The sequence below is a fragment of the Leopardus geoffroyi genome, chromosome B2 (assembly GCF_018350155.1).
Source record: "Leopardus geoffroyi isolate Oge1 chromosome B2, O.geoffroyi_Oge1_pat1.0, whole genome shotgun sequence".
NCBI classification, from domain to species: Eukaryota; Metazoa; Chordata; class Mammalia; order Carnivora; family Felidae; genus Leopardus; species Leopardus geoffroyi.
In genome coordinates, this window is record NC_059332.1 from 143053601 (window position 1) to 143069058 (window position 15458).

General features: G+C 45.4%; 2 protein-coding genes across 5 annotated transcripts in view; one reads left to right on the forward strand and one right to left on the reverse strand.

The window, feature by feature from the left end:
* The window catches only part of TMEM181 (transmembrane protein 181), a 75052-nt gene extending 69072 nt beyond the window's left edge, over positions 1-5980 (forward strand). For 3 of the 4 annotated variants that reach the window (XM_045500170.1, XM_045500173.1, XM_045500172.1), the window contains exons 15-17: positions 775-864; positions 2237-2303; positions 2470-2722. In XM_045500170.1, coding sequence (XP_045356126.1) covers positions 775-864; positions 2237-2303; positions 2470-2632 — 320 coding nt within the window. In that variant the 3' untranslated portion in view covers positions 2633-2722. The other variant, XM_045500171.1, reaches the window with a different exon arrangement.
* Positions 5981-6644: 664 nt separating this feature from the next.
* Positions 6645-14306, reverse strand: DYNLT1 (dynein light chain Tctex-type 1). Its single transcript, XM_045500186.1, has 5 exons — positions 14215-14306; positions 11288-11329; positions 8007-8130; positions 7552-7629; positions 6645-7046 (listed from the first exon to the last, which is right to left on the reverse strand). Exons 1-5 carry the CDS (start codon positions 14239-14241, stop codon positions 6976-6978), a joined length of 342 nt encoding a protein of 113 aa, XP_045356142.1. The 5' UTR covers positions 14242-14306; the 3' UTR covers positions 6645-6975.
* Positions 14307-15458: the final 1152 nt, after the last annotated feature.

Genomic DNA, 15458 nt, shown 5'->3' on the forward strand with positions numbered 1-15458 from the left:
CTTCTGCCCGCAGAGCACCGAGGGAGACTGAGCCTGATGGGAGAGTCCTCTGTCCCCATCACTGGGGTGTGTCCAGCTGCAGTGTCCACAGGTGGTGGAGATTAGGGCGGTTTAAGCCTGTGTCCCCAGAAAGGGCTCAGAAGTCCCAGCTCCCAGTGTGCCTGGGGCCAGTGGGGTGAGCTCCTGGGCTCCGAGCTAAACCTTCGGCTGTCTGGCAGCTTAAGTGTTCTTGCCGCACCCTCCCCTCCCTTTCTGTGATGGCATCCATCAGGGGGCGCTTTGGAGTTTTCATCCCTTATATCTCAGGTTCTTCCCCTGGGCCTTTGTGCATCCTTAGAGTTCCTGCAGGATTTGTCAAACTTCAGTGACTGAATTTCACACTAAACTTTTATCAGAGGAGTCCGTAATGCAGAGAAGGTGAAGAGAAACTGGTTTGAGAAACTGTTTCCCGTTCTTCCTTTCAGTTTTGGTTTACCCATATGCATGCGTGGCCTTCCTGCCCTTTGGTCCTCCCACCTCCAGAGGTTTCCATGGAAAGAAGACAGCACGGTGCACCTGTTGTTCACAGGTGACCTTGAAAGGTTATTGTAATGTCCAGCTGTGGGCTTGCCCTGTGGCTTCCTGCCGTCTGGGCTGTGCAGCACTGAGGTTCTCACTGCTGGTTAGCAGTAGCAAGGACCGCGGGTGGTTGGATGGAGGCAGCCAGACTGAAAGCAAAGACGCCAACTGAATACGCAGTGTTCGGGGCTGCTTATTTCCCTTAACCGGTATCACCAGCTGAATTCTTATCTTTCTATGGCTTGTTGAACTTTTACCTCTACACTTTGGCCTTTGTGTATTCTCCATCGAAGAACGCCCTGTACGGTAAGCCTCCCCTGGGGCCGGGACGCTGGCCAGATAGCTTCACAGAAGTTCAGGACCCACCTCCTGGGTCCCCTGTTAGTGCTGGGCACTGGGACTCTTATTTATTCATTCATTCATTCATTCATTCATTCATTCATTCTGTAATTTATTTATTTTTTATAATTTAACCCAAGTTAGTTAGCACATGGTGCAACAATGATTTCAGGAGTAGATTCCTTAAGCCCCTTACCCATTTGGCCTGTCCCCCACCAAACCCCTCCAGCAACCCTCTATTTATTCTCTATGTTTAATAGTCTCATGTTTTATCCCCCTCCCTGTTTTATATTATTTATGCTTCCCTTCCCTTATGTTCATCTGTTTTGTATCTTAAAGTCCTCATATGAGTGAAACTGTATGATATTGGTCTTTATCTGACTGCCTTATTTCGCTTAGCATAATACTCTCTAGTTCCATCCACATAGTTGCAAATGGCAAGATTTCATCCTTTTTGTTTGCTGAGTAATACTGCATTGTATATATATACCACATCTTCTTCATTCATCCATCGATGGACATTTGGGCTCTTTCCATACTTTGACTGTTGTCGATAGTGTTGCTGTAAACATTGGGATGGGCACCATGACTGTTTGGCAGAGAGAGACACGAGGTCAGTTGCAGCGCGAGCTCTGAGGCGTTAGAACATGGTATGTGCTGTGTTATTACATAGTGGGTCTTAGCACATATGAAGTCAAGTCTGTTGGAGACCAGTGCCATGGCCATTCAAGGAAAGCCAAGGTGCCAGCTCCCCCCCCCCCCACCCCCCAAAGAAGAACTAAACTCTCACACAGGCAATGAGAAGGATGAGAACCTCCTGGAATGTGGTCAGGGAGATAGCCTTTCGGGACCACCACCTGACTTTCATGTTGTGTGAGCTCTCAAAGCACCTTCATGAAAATGTCTTGTTTGAGCCTCACAGCATCTTTATGGTAAAGATGCAGTTACTCCCATTTGAGGTGAAGAAACCAGACAGAGGCTTGCTTCCCAAGGGCGGGAGGGAGGGCAGGCACCTCTGGTCTCCTGGGCATTTTCCGCCCCTGCTACCTGTGAGGACTTGGGAGAAAGTAGCCGGGTTGCAGCTCCTGTCCGAGGGCTCCCCAGGTGCCTCTTTTCTCCCGGTGCTTCCACCAGTCGGTCTGCCCGGTGGCCTGCCCGGTGGCGATGCCCCTGGCTTGTACATGAGAAAGCACGCTGGGGAGGCGAGATTTGTTCAGGTCACATAGATAATAAATGTTGGAAGCTGGGATTTAAATCCAGCCCTTTCTACTCTGTCCTTTTTCTGTAGCATTCTGCCTCCCTAGGCTCATGCATGAAAATGCTCTTTGTTGGTTTTCAGAGTCCCAGCTGAAAGACAACCCTGCATTCTCCATGCTGAATGACTCCGACGATGATGTGATCTATGGGTAAGTCACTGCCTCTCTGAAAGCTGTGCTATAGTGAGCACTCGGCCTGGGTGTACGGAACAGGTGTTAACAATCCTAAAATGATTTTCAAGGCATTATGACCTTTCTTTTACCTGGGAGTGTCATGTGATTCCATGGTTTTCTGTTTTCACATTGTTCTGACTAGATGGAGTGGCATTCCTTTTTTTGAGCACTTACCACGAGTGGTGACCACAGGAGGAACAGTTCGTTCTGGCGTTGAGCCCTGGTGCTTGATGGGGGGGGGGAGGGGGGGGGTGAGGAGCAGGTGGGGGCAGTTGGCTATAGAAATGGGGAGCACAGAGCTATGAATGTGTTCTTGCTAGAATGGCATGTCAGTGTGGAAGAGGAGAATAAATGAGGAGCTGTCAAAAGCTGAGTGGCTTCAAAGGTCTCTTTTGTGACAGGAGTGACTATGAAGAGATGCCTCTGCAGAACGGCCAGGCCATCCGGGCGCAGTACAAGGAGGGGTCTGAGAGTGACTGAGCCTCGGGCTGTCCTGCAGCACCGCTTCCTGGCCCTCCGTGCTCCTGCTGGTGTTCAGGCTTGTGTCGTGAGCAGAGATTTCCCGGTCCTTACTTGTTTACGTATTTTTGAAAGGAAAACCAAAACCAAGGATAAATTTAAACATTGGGCCAAACTTATTGTTAGAGTGGCTACATTTGTTTGGGAAGAGAGGTGCTAATGAAAAGTGTAAACAGGCAAATCCTTTTTCAAGGGTTTCAGATGAGAAAGGGTTTGTTTTTAGGGGTGAAGAGGAAATGACTCCTGTTTTTAGTAGGTTTTTTTTTTAAATAATTTGCTAACTCCAAGTCCACGGAAAGCCCTTATGAATGAAGTTGTCAGCATGGTGACGTTCTCTCTCTCTTCCTTTTTTCTCTGCCCTGTACCAGTTTCAACCCTTTAAACTCTAAGGGAAGTCTATTTTTGTGCCTGTCTCATGAGGGCAGCCTGAGTGGCCAGCGCTCTGGATAACCACGCGTGTTAAGTGACTCGTAACTTGTCTGTTGTGTGAAATTTGTGCTATGTCTCACTAGAGAAATGGTGGGCGAGCCGGTTCTACCCCTTCACTGCCCGCCCCCCACCCTGCCCCCCGGGGGGTGGAACTGGCATTGTGGGCTTCTGAGGAGACTGGGTGAGCTTCATAAGGAAAGGGTAAGAAAATTGACAAGTGCCAGCTCTTGTTGGGAGAGGTCTTGTTACCATACAGTTTTCCAAGGGCCTATGTACACACGTGTGTGCATGTGAGGGTTACATGTATGAATATGAATGGATGTTGCTGTGATTGGGGTGGGGAAGAGGGTATCCATTACAGTTCCCATGGGCTGTAGTTTCTACAACTCCATTAAAGATGACACCCTGTGGAACTTTATTTTTTTCATAAAAGCTAAACAAAGGATCGATAAAATATTATAGTTTCTTTACTGAAAAAAGGTTTTTCAGTTCCTCATTTGGAACCTAAATGAAAGAGAGTAAAACATTTTTGATGACTTGTGGAAGGAAGCACATCTTTGGGTAGAAGGTCACTTGATGGGAATGCCTCACCCTCTCGGCCTCATACGGTGGCCTGGGAAGATGATGGCTTGCTCTGGAAAAGAAAAGTTGTCTGAATCTGTGGCATCACAGAAGGCCCTGGAGAGTTGCCAGTTCCTTTTTGTCAGAGACTAAGTATAGAAGTCTGGTATAGATACCTCCTTTGCTTTTCCTTTGACACGCACAATAATGTCTGTCTTGAACTGTTGACATACGATCATTGCTAACATCCTGATTGATGGCATGGCACAGGATAGGATTGTTCGGCTCTGCAAACAGTACCTACATTTTCTTCATCTATGCATTAACTCTTAGATTACCAAGCTAAAAATCGGATTTCACTTTAGACAATGCTGGAACCTTTTAGAGGTTCATGAGAGACTATTCATTATGACTGTACCTCTTTGTGTTTAATTTAAACTTCAGTGATAACGTACCTTTAATATGGATTCCATTTAAATTTGTTTTTAAAACCCTGTAAATATGAAAGTTTGAATTAAAACAACTGTATTATTGCAAGGGTAATTCGAGTTTACATGGTTTTTACATTTTCAATGGTGTGATTTCTTTTTTTTTTTTTATTGTATTCAGTGGTATTGGAAAAACTTTTCTGTTACCAAATTTTTCTTCTACTAACTATAAATAATTTTATGTAAATTGATGAAAACTTACTTGGACTGATTAATGTATTCTAGTATGTGATATAGTTTACAGGTTTTAATCATTATAAAGTAACTGTCCATAATTTGGAATGCTGTTATTTATCAGTAGACTACTTGAGGCATTTAGCCATACACGTTAGAACTTTTTAAACCTTGTCTTTGTCCTGTAGTATAATTATAAACTGATGACTGATATCTTCATACTTGAGTCTTCATGGTATCAAGTCAATGAAATGAAAATATGGGAGTATTTATTTACTTTTTATAACTAAGTTGGAGACAAAAAAGGTATAAAAGTAAGTACTTAAAGGGAAAATGGTTCTTTGTTAAATCGTGCATTTTGGATCTCTGGTGCATCATATGTATCAACAAATTACACACTCCATGTAAAAATTTGCTTAAAGTATATAGCATTTAGCATGTATTATATATGCCGTAGATATTAGGTTCAAATACTAAAGTCTGCCGGAAACTTTCGGCAGTAGCAAGAAAAAAACTTTTTTTTCTTTGGAGAGTATCAAAGTTTTGCAAACTTAAATTATAAATTCAGAGGGCTGACTTCAGTTCTTGCATGGTAATGGCTTGTATAACATCATCTTTGGGATAATTTTTTATACTGGTCCAGTCTAGGGGAATCTGGAAGGTGCCTGTCGGTATTTCAGTTTCCCTAGGGAGAGCATCATTATCCATGTGGGTAATAGGTCTGCTTGATTTATTATTAAATCATTACAGCAGTGAAGTGATGCAGTTTTCTCTCTCTTAAGCCCCATTTGAAAGGCTAGAGAAGGGGATATATAAAATATATTCAAGGTTCGTAAGATTGTTCCTGTACATGATTACAGATTGCAATAAAAGTTAAGATACACTATGTAAACCCAGCCCACTAAATGGGCAGGTTACAAGACAAATGTCACCAGCCTCAAGTATTTCCTGAACTATTTACTGAAGGTACAGTTGTTAAATGGGTTATGGTGTGGTCAGTGACTTGTTTCCTGGAATCCTTCTCACAGGGTAAACCACGGGAGCTCATAGACAGGATGACAAGAGATAGCTAGTACATACTTAAGTCACTAAAGAATATTTATGTATTTTGAGGATTTTAGAAACCAGTTGCCTTAGAGGTTAGACTTTTGGAAAAAAAAAAGATGTTAATCTTTTCCCCAGGCCAAAGGGAAGTCGCTTTCGTCTGTGACATCTTGTTATCCTGTTCATGTTGACCTGACAGGTTTTAGATATACTGGTAACTATAATACCACACAATGAAACACAGAATTTTCTGCTACTGAAAACTGCCTTTTTACAAAAAGCCTGTAAATATTTGTAAAATAAAAACAACTTTAAGCTCAGAAGAACGAACTATGTATTAGGTCTTGGAACTGTGTCAGTGAGCACAGTAACACCTGATCACAGAATGATCATTGTAATCAATCAAAAGTGAATAAATGTTTGTTTATGGCAAACTTACACTTTGGGAATGGCTTCATTCTGAGACTGCCTTTCTGGTAAATGTTAATAAATTTGAAACATTCGGTCCTTATTTATATGTGATGTATTTGCTCTTGTGTGTGGAGTTAATTTGGCCATTCAGACATGAGTGCTTCAGGGACAAAAGGAGAGCTTTTTTCACTTCAGTAAGTGGATATAGAAGCCTGTCTTTATTACAGTGTGAATGTGCCTGTGGATGAGCACTGAGAGGAGGTCACAGACTGAGGCTTGGGGCCCACCCCTCCCCTTACTTGGATAAGATTTTAAATCAGATAATCTCCAAACATGTTTACTGACTTATAAATAATGGTCTAATTGTGGACACAAAATGAATGTTATGAAAGCATCTTGGAAGCCCGGATGTACTAAAACATGTTTTTGGTGATTGATTGCTACTGAAAAATGGAGACTGGGCAGCATGTGGGGACCAGAGCTCTCTGGCTGGAGTAGGAACCAGCTCACCCACTCCCAGAAGCCAGTGGAATCCTGGTCCTGCGGGTAAAAGCATCAAATCATTGTACTGAGAAGACCAAAGCCAAACTGTAACTTTTCCTTTTTTGTTTTTGCAGTTTTAGATTCTGAAGTCACTAATGACATTGAAAGAATTCATTTGTGGTGTTAGACTATGAAGAAAAACACAAACTTTAAATTGGAATAATTTATTACTCTAACCAAAGTACAAAGTGTGGAAAATTAGTGTATCTGAATCATTCAGAGAGTAGAGAAAGTTTCAAACTAGCAGATTTCAGTTTTTAGCACCTTTGAAAAGAAATAGTTAAGACGAGTGGCAGCAGAGGCCTGACTGCCCGGGATGGCAAGTCCTCGGACCTGGGGGTGCTGTTCGCAGAACAGGGCCAGCCTTTGGCTTTTCTCTCCATCTGGAGAGCGCCCCGAGAACCACGCTGAAGGAGGACGAGAAAGGCGTTCACCGGCCTCCCGGAGGGCCGGGAGCGGAGCAGAGGGTCGGCCGCGGCTCAGATGGACAGCCCGAAGGCGCTAACGATGCAGTACATGGTCTTGTTCTCCCACCGCACAGTGCAGCTGCCTGTGGGGAAGAAGGCACAGCGTCACTCCACTCAGGAAGACGGGGGCTCGCTAGTCTGACTTGTCACCTTTCTTCACGGCACACAAATAAAGAAAGCCAGCAAGTCTCTTCTAGGAAATGTGTTAAAGGTGAGTCTAATAATAAGCATGCATTCAAAAAATTTGTTTTGAGAGAGAGAGAACGCAAGCAGGGGAGGGGCAGAGAGAGAGGGAGACACAGAATCTGAAACAGGCTCCAGGCTCTGAGCTGTCAGCACAGAGCCCAACGTGGGGCTCGAATTCACAAGCCACGAGATCATGACCTGAGCCGATGTCAGATGCTTAACTGAGTCACCCGGGCGCCACTAATAAGCATGCATTCAAACACGGGAAATGTCCAAGCACACACTTCACAAAATACTGTGCTGAATGATCTAGATCTCAACAGGATCAAGGAGGCGCCTCAAGGCCTTCAGGGAAAAGAAAAGCCCACGACAAGCCTTCACAAAACACAGGGAAAACCATACCGTCCGTAGAGCTGTCCCAGAAGCAGGAACTTGCTGTGTGTAACCCTGCTCCGTTCTTCTGCATAATTACACAGGTCACTTCAATTAAAACAAACTTTTATTAGACAGATACACTTGGCAACCCTACTTTAGCCTACTCTAGGCATATACATGCAGATCACGTGGTTGATGTGCACGATAAATATTATCAGGGTAGAGTGGTCCTATGACAGTGACACATCACACCCTTCCCGTTCCTTCACCACATGCCTGTTCTAAAGCAGCTGATGTGCAATGCTGGGAAATCCTGTGCCATGCACCCTGCAACTATTCCAGCCAGGCAGGTGATAATGCACGCGACACCGCGACCAACCGCTACTGGGAACTTTGAGGTCAGATACCACACTGCCACACGTGCCTCTCATCAGTATTTAAAGAACCACCGACGGTATATATGAGAAGCAAAAATGCATTACCGATGTATTTAAACGGCTTGCCCAGCTTGGTGAGTTGGCTTAAAGTCTGTTCGACTATGTTTGTGGTCCACTGGTTCACTTTGCTGTGCTGATAGGCGTTGCCACCAATTGCACTTTCTATAGCCTAGAACACAAAGGACAGAGGTCACTGCTGGCAGAACACAGCCAACACCTTCCAGGTAGTACTGAGTTCATCACCCTAAGAACTGCTAAAATACAATCTACCTGAAACATAAGCTTATTTATCACCATGAGGACTCTTGTGCAAATACATCCTTTGCTTATCAGTGTTCTATTTCATTAAGGTTTATATTCATTTTTAAAAATCCACACTTATATAGAGTCTGTCAAATTTTAAACACATTTTGACTGAATTTAATGTTTACTGTTGCAGTTGGTACTTGGAGATCATCAATACTTTTCCTACTGAGGCTAGAAAATATTTCCCTATGCAAACGGGGGAGAGGGGCAGAGTGAGAGAAAATCAGGCTCCACACTCAGCACAGAGCTTGAAGCGGGGCTCTATCCCACAACCCTGGGATCATGACCTGAGCCAAAATCAAAGAGTCGGATGCTCAACCAACTGAGCCACCCAGGGGCCCTTGCCTGTTCCTTTCTTAAAAATATAGTAGATATAAGACTTTATATGGGTTGTCTGTACAGCTGACAATGCACAAACCTATCCAAATAATCCTGTATTCAAAAATACTTCCTTTATCCAGCATCTTCTGGAACTATGTTAACACAGAAGTACACTTTTCAGATTACAAAAGAAAGACCCCTATATATTATAAAAATTATTTTAAGTTTATGATGAATTTCTCTATCTGAAATTCCTGGTCTTTTTCTGTGTTGCATCCTGGTGTGGGCTCATGTTATGTATGTATGTATGTATTCAGGAATACATATGGCCGCTTGCCCCTACTCTTGCTGTGTAGTGAGGCTGCAAGTCTGTAGTCAGGCTATTACCATCTGAAGATTTTCTGGGCCTTTTACGTTGGTTGCCAGTGTGCCCGCCTCTAAGCCACTTCCTTCTCTACCCCTTTTCTAACTTGCTGTGCTGGAAACCAGAAACCTGAGTTCTGATGACAGTTGTGACCTAGATAGAATGTAAACATTTGGTGAGGGCCCAGTTCTGTCCTCAGAGAAGCAGAAAAAAACAGTCCTGGGCTCAGAGCTGTGCACATTGGAGACGGATTAGGGTCTGTTGTCTGGAACATAAGCTCAGTGATCTTGCTTTGAGGAACAAAGAGCTACCTAAGTCCCACCCTGGTTTCTACCTGTCTGTCCCGGGACTCTGAGTGGTGACAGGAAACACACCACATGTAGCACCCAGCCTTCCTCTACATCTTGCCCCCACCATTGTCCTAGCTCCTCCTCATCCTGACATGTTCTGCCCCCCTCCCCAGCTCGTAGCATAAAATGGGACTGGGAGATAGGCACTCCTGGTTTAAGGGGACCTGGTTATTAGAAGATCTGGATATTGGTCAAAGAAAGGGGGAGGTACCGCTCAAGCTCACCTCTGGCAACTCTGTCCACATACCCTTTGGAATTCAGTGTTTTTCATGGAGGAGGAAAACTCCACTTTTGGACGCACCCAAATTTATTACTACCCAATCCTTAAAATAGCTCAAGTGAAGAATTAACCTACTCCAGGGGTGAAAAAGCTGTTGAGGCCGGTGACCACATGAAGGTACTACAGGATGTTACTTCAGGCCTCCGCGGGGCCTGGGAAGGTCTACTTTCAACCATACCTGCTGCAGGCAGTAGAGTCTAAGAGGAGGCCGAAAACCAGCGAGAGCAAAGGGGACTTCACAACAAGCCAGCCCCACGTGTCACAGGTCCGGTGTGGCTCCCCCCACCCGTGTTCCGGAAGAAACATCATGTGTAGGAAAACCTTGAAAAGCACACCACTGCAGATCCTGCACGACCACCAGGAGATCACGTGGGACGGTGAATAATGTACATGGTAGGACGACGACATTCTGCTTTTTGGTGTTGGGTCACGAAAATAGGTTGTAATTCTTCATTATTCTGGCGTTCATTAGTAATTTGTTTGCATTAGAGTCAATTCCCCATTACACATACCTCAACTGGAACTATTTTTAAATTTTTTTTTTAATATTTACTTTTGAGAGAAAGAGACAGAGTATTGGGGGGAGGGCAGAGAGAGAGGGAGACACAGAATCTGAAGCAGGCTCCAGGCTCTGAGCTGTCAGCACAGAGCCCGATGCAGGGCTTGAACCCACGAAGCGCGACCATGACCTGGGCCGAAGTTGGCCACCCAACCAACTGAGCCACACAGGCGCCCCTCAACTGAGACTGTTAAACTTCAATCATCTAATGGCTTTCTCCTGGCCAATGGCTTCAGTCTGGTCTCAATCTACACAGGAAGGGAAGGAGACCAGGAATAGCTTTCTGGCCTCATTCCTGCCCCAGGCTCCCCCAGTGCTCTGCACTACAGCCCCATCAGCCTCACTTCAGTCCCTCAAACATACCAAGCACAGTCCCACCACAGGGCCTTTGAACACGTGTAATGCCTGGAACGTCTACCCCCTCTTCTTGCAGAGTTAACACCACTCCTACTCATTCTCCAGATTCTAGCTCCGAACTCACCAGATGGGTCAAATCCTTCATAGCACCACTTGCTACAGCAGTTACCACACAGGGAATGCAAGTTTACAATTCCCAGTGTGATTGATAGGTGCCTGCCTTCCCCTGCCCCATACTGTAAAGTCCTTGAAGATCGGTCCCTAATGCCCCCTTGCAATGTATTTTTTAAATGAATGAAGAACAAATATCCTATTCTGTCTTCCACTGTCATCCACTGTCTTCCATGCATCCACTGGGGCATGGTCAATAATGATAAAATAGGTAGTTTAGGAATGTACGAAAAATAAGCAGGGAAGCCCCAACTGGATCACCAGGTCTTAAGTAACTGGAAGTTATTCATTTTTTTTTGCATACTCTTTATTCAACACCAGAAACATTTATTTGTATACCATGACAGGAGTCTTTTATGCTAAAAGGTTATAGAATCAAACCTTAGTAACATTCAATAATAATGTCAGTACATACAGTTTCCTGTCTGGTTTAAAATATATAATTTACATAATATGGGAGTAATTCTTATCTACATATTCACTGACGTAAAAACTGTTATTTTAAATGCCAAAACACACAGGCTCAGCTGAAACAATTCCAAGACAGTATTTAAAACACGTTATTTTACTCATAAAGCCGTTAATCAACATTTAAAAAATAAGCATCTTTCCTCTTACCTCTTTTACAATGTTGCTCACTTCATCAACAACAAAAGCAGTCTGTAAGGAAGAAAATTAGTTAAGTTTCGTGGCTTTAAAAGATCTGTTTCCACTGCACTGATTAATGCAAATTTAGGTAATGAACATAATTTAGAAATGAAGACTTAGAAATAACTGACTAGATTGTTCATTTTCCCAAGGAAAACACTACAATGAGGCTCAGAAACACCAAGTGGTTCTTCGAGAATCGCAGAGCTGGTACAGTCAGGAGTCTAGACAACGTATATAATTTAAAGGTTTTTGCTTTGTTTTAATCATGCCATGGTCCAAAAGACTGACTCCGCTTTAGATTCAATCTCTCTAGCCATTTCAACTGGCTGCTGGGATCATTAACAAATACAAAAGTTTACTGACTGACTTGATTTTTGTTTACATTAGTGAACACTCTGATCAAACTCATTAGGAGGTTTGACACTTAAGACATTTCTGTTTCTGTTTTTAACCACTATTAGTGATAAAGTACAATGATTAAACTATTTCTGATAATTATGTTTTCTTCTCAATGCTGTCCTACCTCAAGACTACAAAACCAGCTGCTAGCACAGCTGTTCTCCACAGGTGTGTCACGATGAGCTGGGCTGCTGCAGTAATCTAGAGGCAGAGTTTACAAATGGGTTTTCTTTACACATATTGTACATGTGAATGGGTACAAGGTTCTGTCTGAATCCTGGGAACAATACTTAGCTCTGGACATTCCTTCTAGAGGGCAGCCCGAGGCCCTTAGTCATTGTGAATCCTGGTGGAATAAAGTCAGAGCACCCTGCTTTTGGCAGTGAGTTTTCCTCCCAGCTGGGACGCTGTCCACTGTGGCCCCGTCTGAGCAATGCCCCTTTCTTTCCAGGAGGATCACGAGCAGACTGCCTTGAAGCCCTCTCACTTGCTCTGCTCAGAAGGCATACTTGGGAGACAAAGCCAACTCACCAAATGATGAAAATTTGCACTATCTTACAGGTTAAATGACTTCTTGAGATTTAAAGGATCCTTCCAGGGGACTTCAGTGATCCTAAACCATACAGGAAAATCCCTGTGTGACTATCCACATTACTAAAATATGGAAAAGGTTGAGGGGCATTTCAGTGGAGATTTAGTGGAAAAGTAGAGCAGTTGTACAGAATCCACTGGGCAATTTCAACTTCTACAAGAAATAGGAACAAGGAGTTGAGAATAGTCTTACAAAGGTCCAGATATTTACATGAAATTAGAGGATATGCAGGAAAGGCTTAGTTCAGAAGCTGTTAGGACTGGCATCCATTAGTAAATACCTAAGGCACACCTACTAGGAAGAAGTTGCCCTCTTATCATGCAAGGGCCTAGGGCTTTATCTCCTGTAAAACACATGCTCTGTTCAGCCCCTTCAATCCTCAGATCTGTAAGTGAGATCTGGAATAATGAAGTCACTTAGCCACCTCATTGGTGGGAGAGCCAGAATTGAAATGCCAGTATTAAGAGATTTCTCTTACAGGGTCATTTCCGTTTTTAAAGTTTTATAGATATTCCTATAATATGAGCCATTTTCCTACATTAGTTTACAGGGAAAAGCTTTTCCTTTGCTAGCTGCTTACGCACCATGGATCTACTTGGTTTTTTACCAGCACTGAAACACATGATTGTGCTGCCAATTCACATGGTACAAGCATTAGAATTTTTTCCCCCTCTCAACATCCCTGCTTAAACTAAGTTTCAAAAATGGTAAAATAGCAAACCTTACCAAATTTGTCTATCCTTTTTATTTTTGACAGGCTGCATAATCTGTAGGACTCTATTTCAACAAAAATTACTACTTAGCAAGGAGAAAATGGGCAGCAAGAATTATTACTTAGCAGGAAGAAAATGGGCAAATATTTTTCTGTAATAGTAGCATCCATCAGCTATAGTCCCTGAATGCATGTTAAACTGAAGGAAAGCCATGTTACCAGCCCGCTGTTAGAATGTCTTCTGCTTGGCAAATAATTGTGTGCTTTACCCTGCTGCTTCTTCATTGAGGCAAGAAGAGATTATTTTTCCCAAGTAGGAGTTATCATACTGACATCTCAAACTCAAAATGAAACCTAAGGGATGGTGGCCACGGTGGATGTAAGCACCACACTGAAGAACAAGGTGCGGAACGGAAGACAAAGGCAGGCTCTCCTCCTGTGCGCTTCCGCATTTTGCAGGTGCATCAAATCCGTTACTGAAGGGACTTAGAAGATGTGACTGGACGTGCGTGTCACGCATATATGTCACTCTGTAGTCTTCCGTTAAAACATCAGCAGACGCACACGCGGCCTTCAGCCTTCCCCACCCGTGGACGTGGAGCACCTAATCTAGGGTGGGGGGTCTGCACCACGGAATAAAGGGAGCGAATGATACCACTCTCCCGGCGGCCCTGCCGGCGTGGAGCAAGGTCTGGGGGCGCGGCTGGGCCGCGGGCGTGGAGCGGTTCGGGGGCGTGGTGGGCCGGCGCGGGGCCAGGTTCGGGGCGGGGCTGGGTCAGGGGCGCGGCGGGCACCGGGCTGGCCCGGGACGTGGGGCGGGCGTGGGACGCGCCCCGGGGATACCCGGGGACGCCCGGAGACGGGAGAGGCGCGGCGGGGTGTTCCCGGCCGCAAGGAGAAGTCCCAGGGCTGCGGGGCCCCTCCCGGAAGAACGACGGGGCTCACGCCGCCGCGCGGGGAGCCCTTGCCGCGCCCCGCCCCCCGGGCAGGGTGACGACGCCCAGAGCAGGCCGGGCCGGGGGTCACCGCGAAGCGCTCGGCAGGGGGCCGGTGCCGTCAGCCTGCACCTCGGACTGCCGCTGCCCACGTCCAGACGCGGCCCGGGTGCCCACGCACGCCCTTGGCTGCCGCCGCCCACCCGCGCCCGGGGCTCTCGGCCTCCACCCTTCCTGTTGCTGACCCGGCGGTTACCTCCTCGGCAGCCTGGTAGTCTTCCATCTTCCCTCCTGAACGTCGCCTCCGCCTCCCTGAGTAGTGCGCACCGCGCAGGCGCACTCAGGCTCCGCCCCTCAGGCTCGCGCCTCGCCCCGCCTTCCCTGCGGGCCGGCGCAGCTCCAGGGCCCCTCCCACGCCCGGCTAGCGGGGCTGGGGACTCGGGATCGGCCCCTCCTCCCGTCTTCCCCAGGATGGTTTCCGTGGGAACCCACGAGGTAGCCTGGCAGCAACTACAACAAAACAAATGTACAAAAGCCATTCCGAGAGGAAGAGTCGTCCGGACCTTCCCTCCAGCTTGTGCTGTATGGATTAATTTTAATGTTCAAATGGATTCGGACATCCTGTAATACACTGCAAAGGGATTTCTGAATATGAATGATGAGCAGCTGAGAAACTAGTTACAGTCTTCCTGGAGATCCAGGATTAGGAAACTTCAGCTCTGAACGAAACCCTGTTTTAGGGAGGTAAATTTTCCATATAAATGGGCTTGTTTTTTTTAAGTACCAATAAAAAAAAAAAAAGCCATTCTGGGTGGAAAATTTTGTGAAATGCTGCACACTTCCTGGCTGCTTTAACCAAACTGACCTAAACAGACACTTGTATACAGGGGTCTTTCTGAAAATTAGTAATTGTACAGTACTTTCCAAGAAGGACTGGAGTTTGGGCACTTGTTTGCATGTACTTTGTGGCTAAGATCTTTGATTTGGGGGGCTGTTTTTTCTGGTCTTGCTATGTCCTGGAAATCAGGCTATCACTTCTTACCTCTCTAAAGTGCAGTTGCTGAAACCCACTTTCCATCCCCCCAGGAAGCACTGACCACAAGCCCTTGCGATATAGTAGAATTAAGCTACAGAGCTCACTTTCAATCCATCAGAAACCTTTGTTTCTACCCTATGAATCTAAGTTCCAGGCAGGCAGAAGCCATTTTATTCACTGATGCACTACCCCCTACCCCTTCCATTATGCCTGGCACAAGTAGGTATATAATTACAATTGACTGAATGAATAAATGAATGAACGAACGAACGAATGATTTCCCCAGGGTCATCCGTTTTGCCTCACGGCCACTGCAGAGGGCTGCGGAGTGAAAAAAGATGCAATTATCTGCTCCCTTGCGGGAGGCAGAGGGCTGGTGAGCAGAGATCCCAGCGGTGAGACACGCAAGGCTGCTCTGCCCTAGACACCTGACCTCAGCTAACTGTATTTTCCTTTGCTATTCA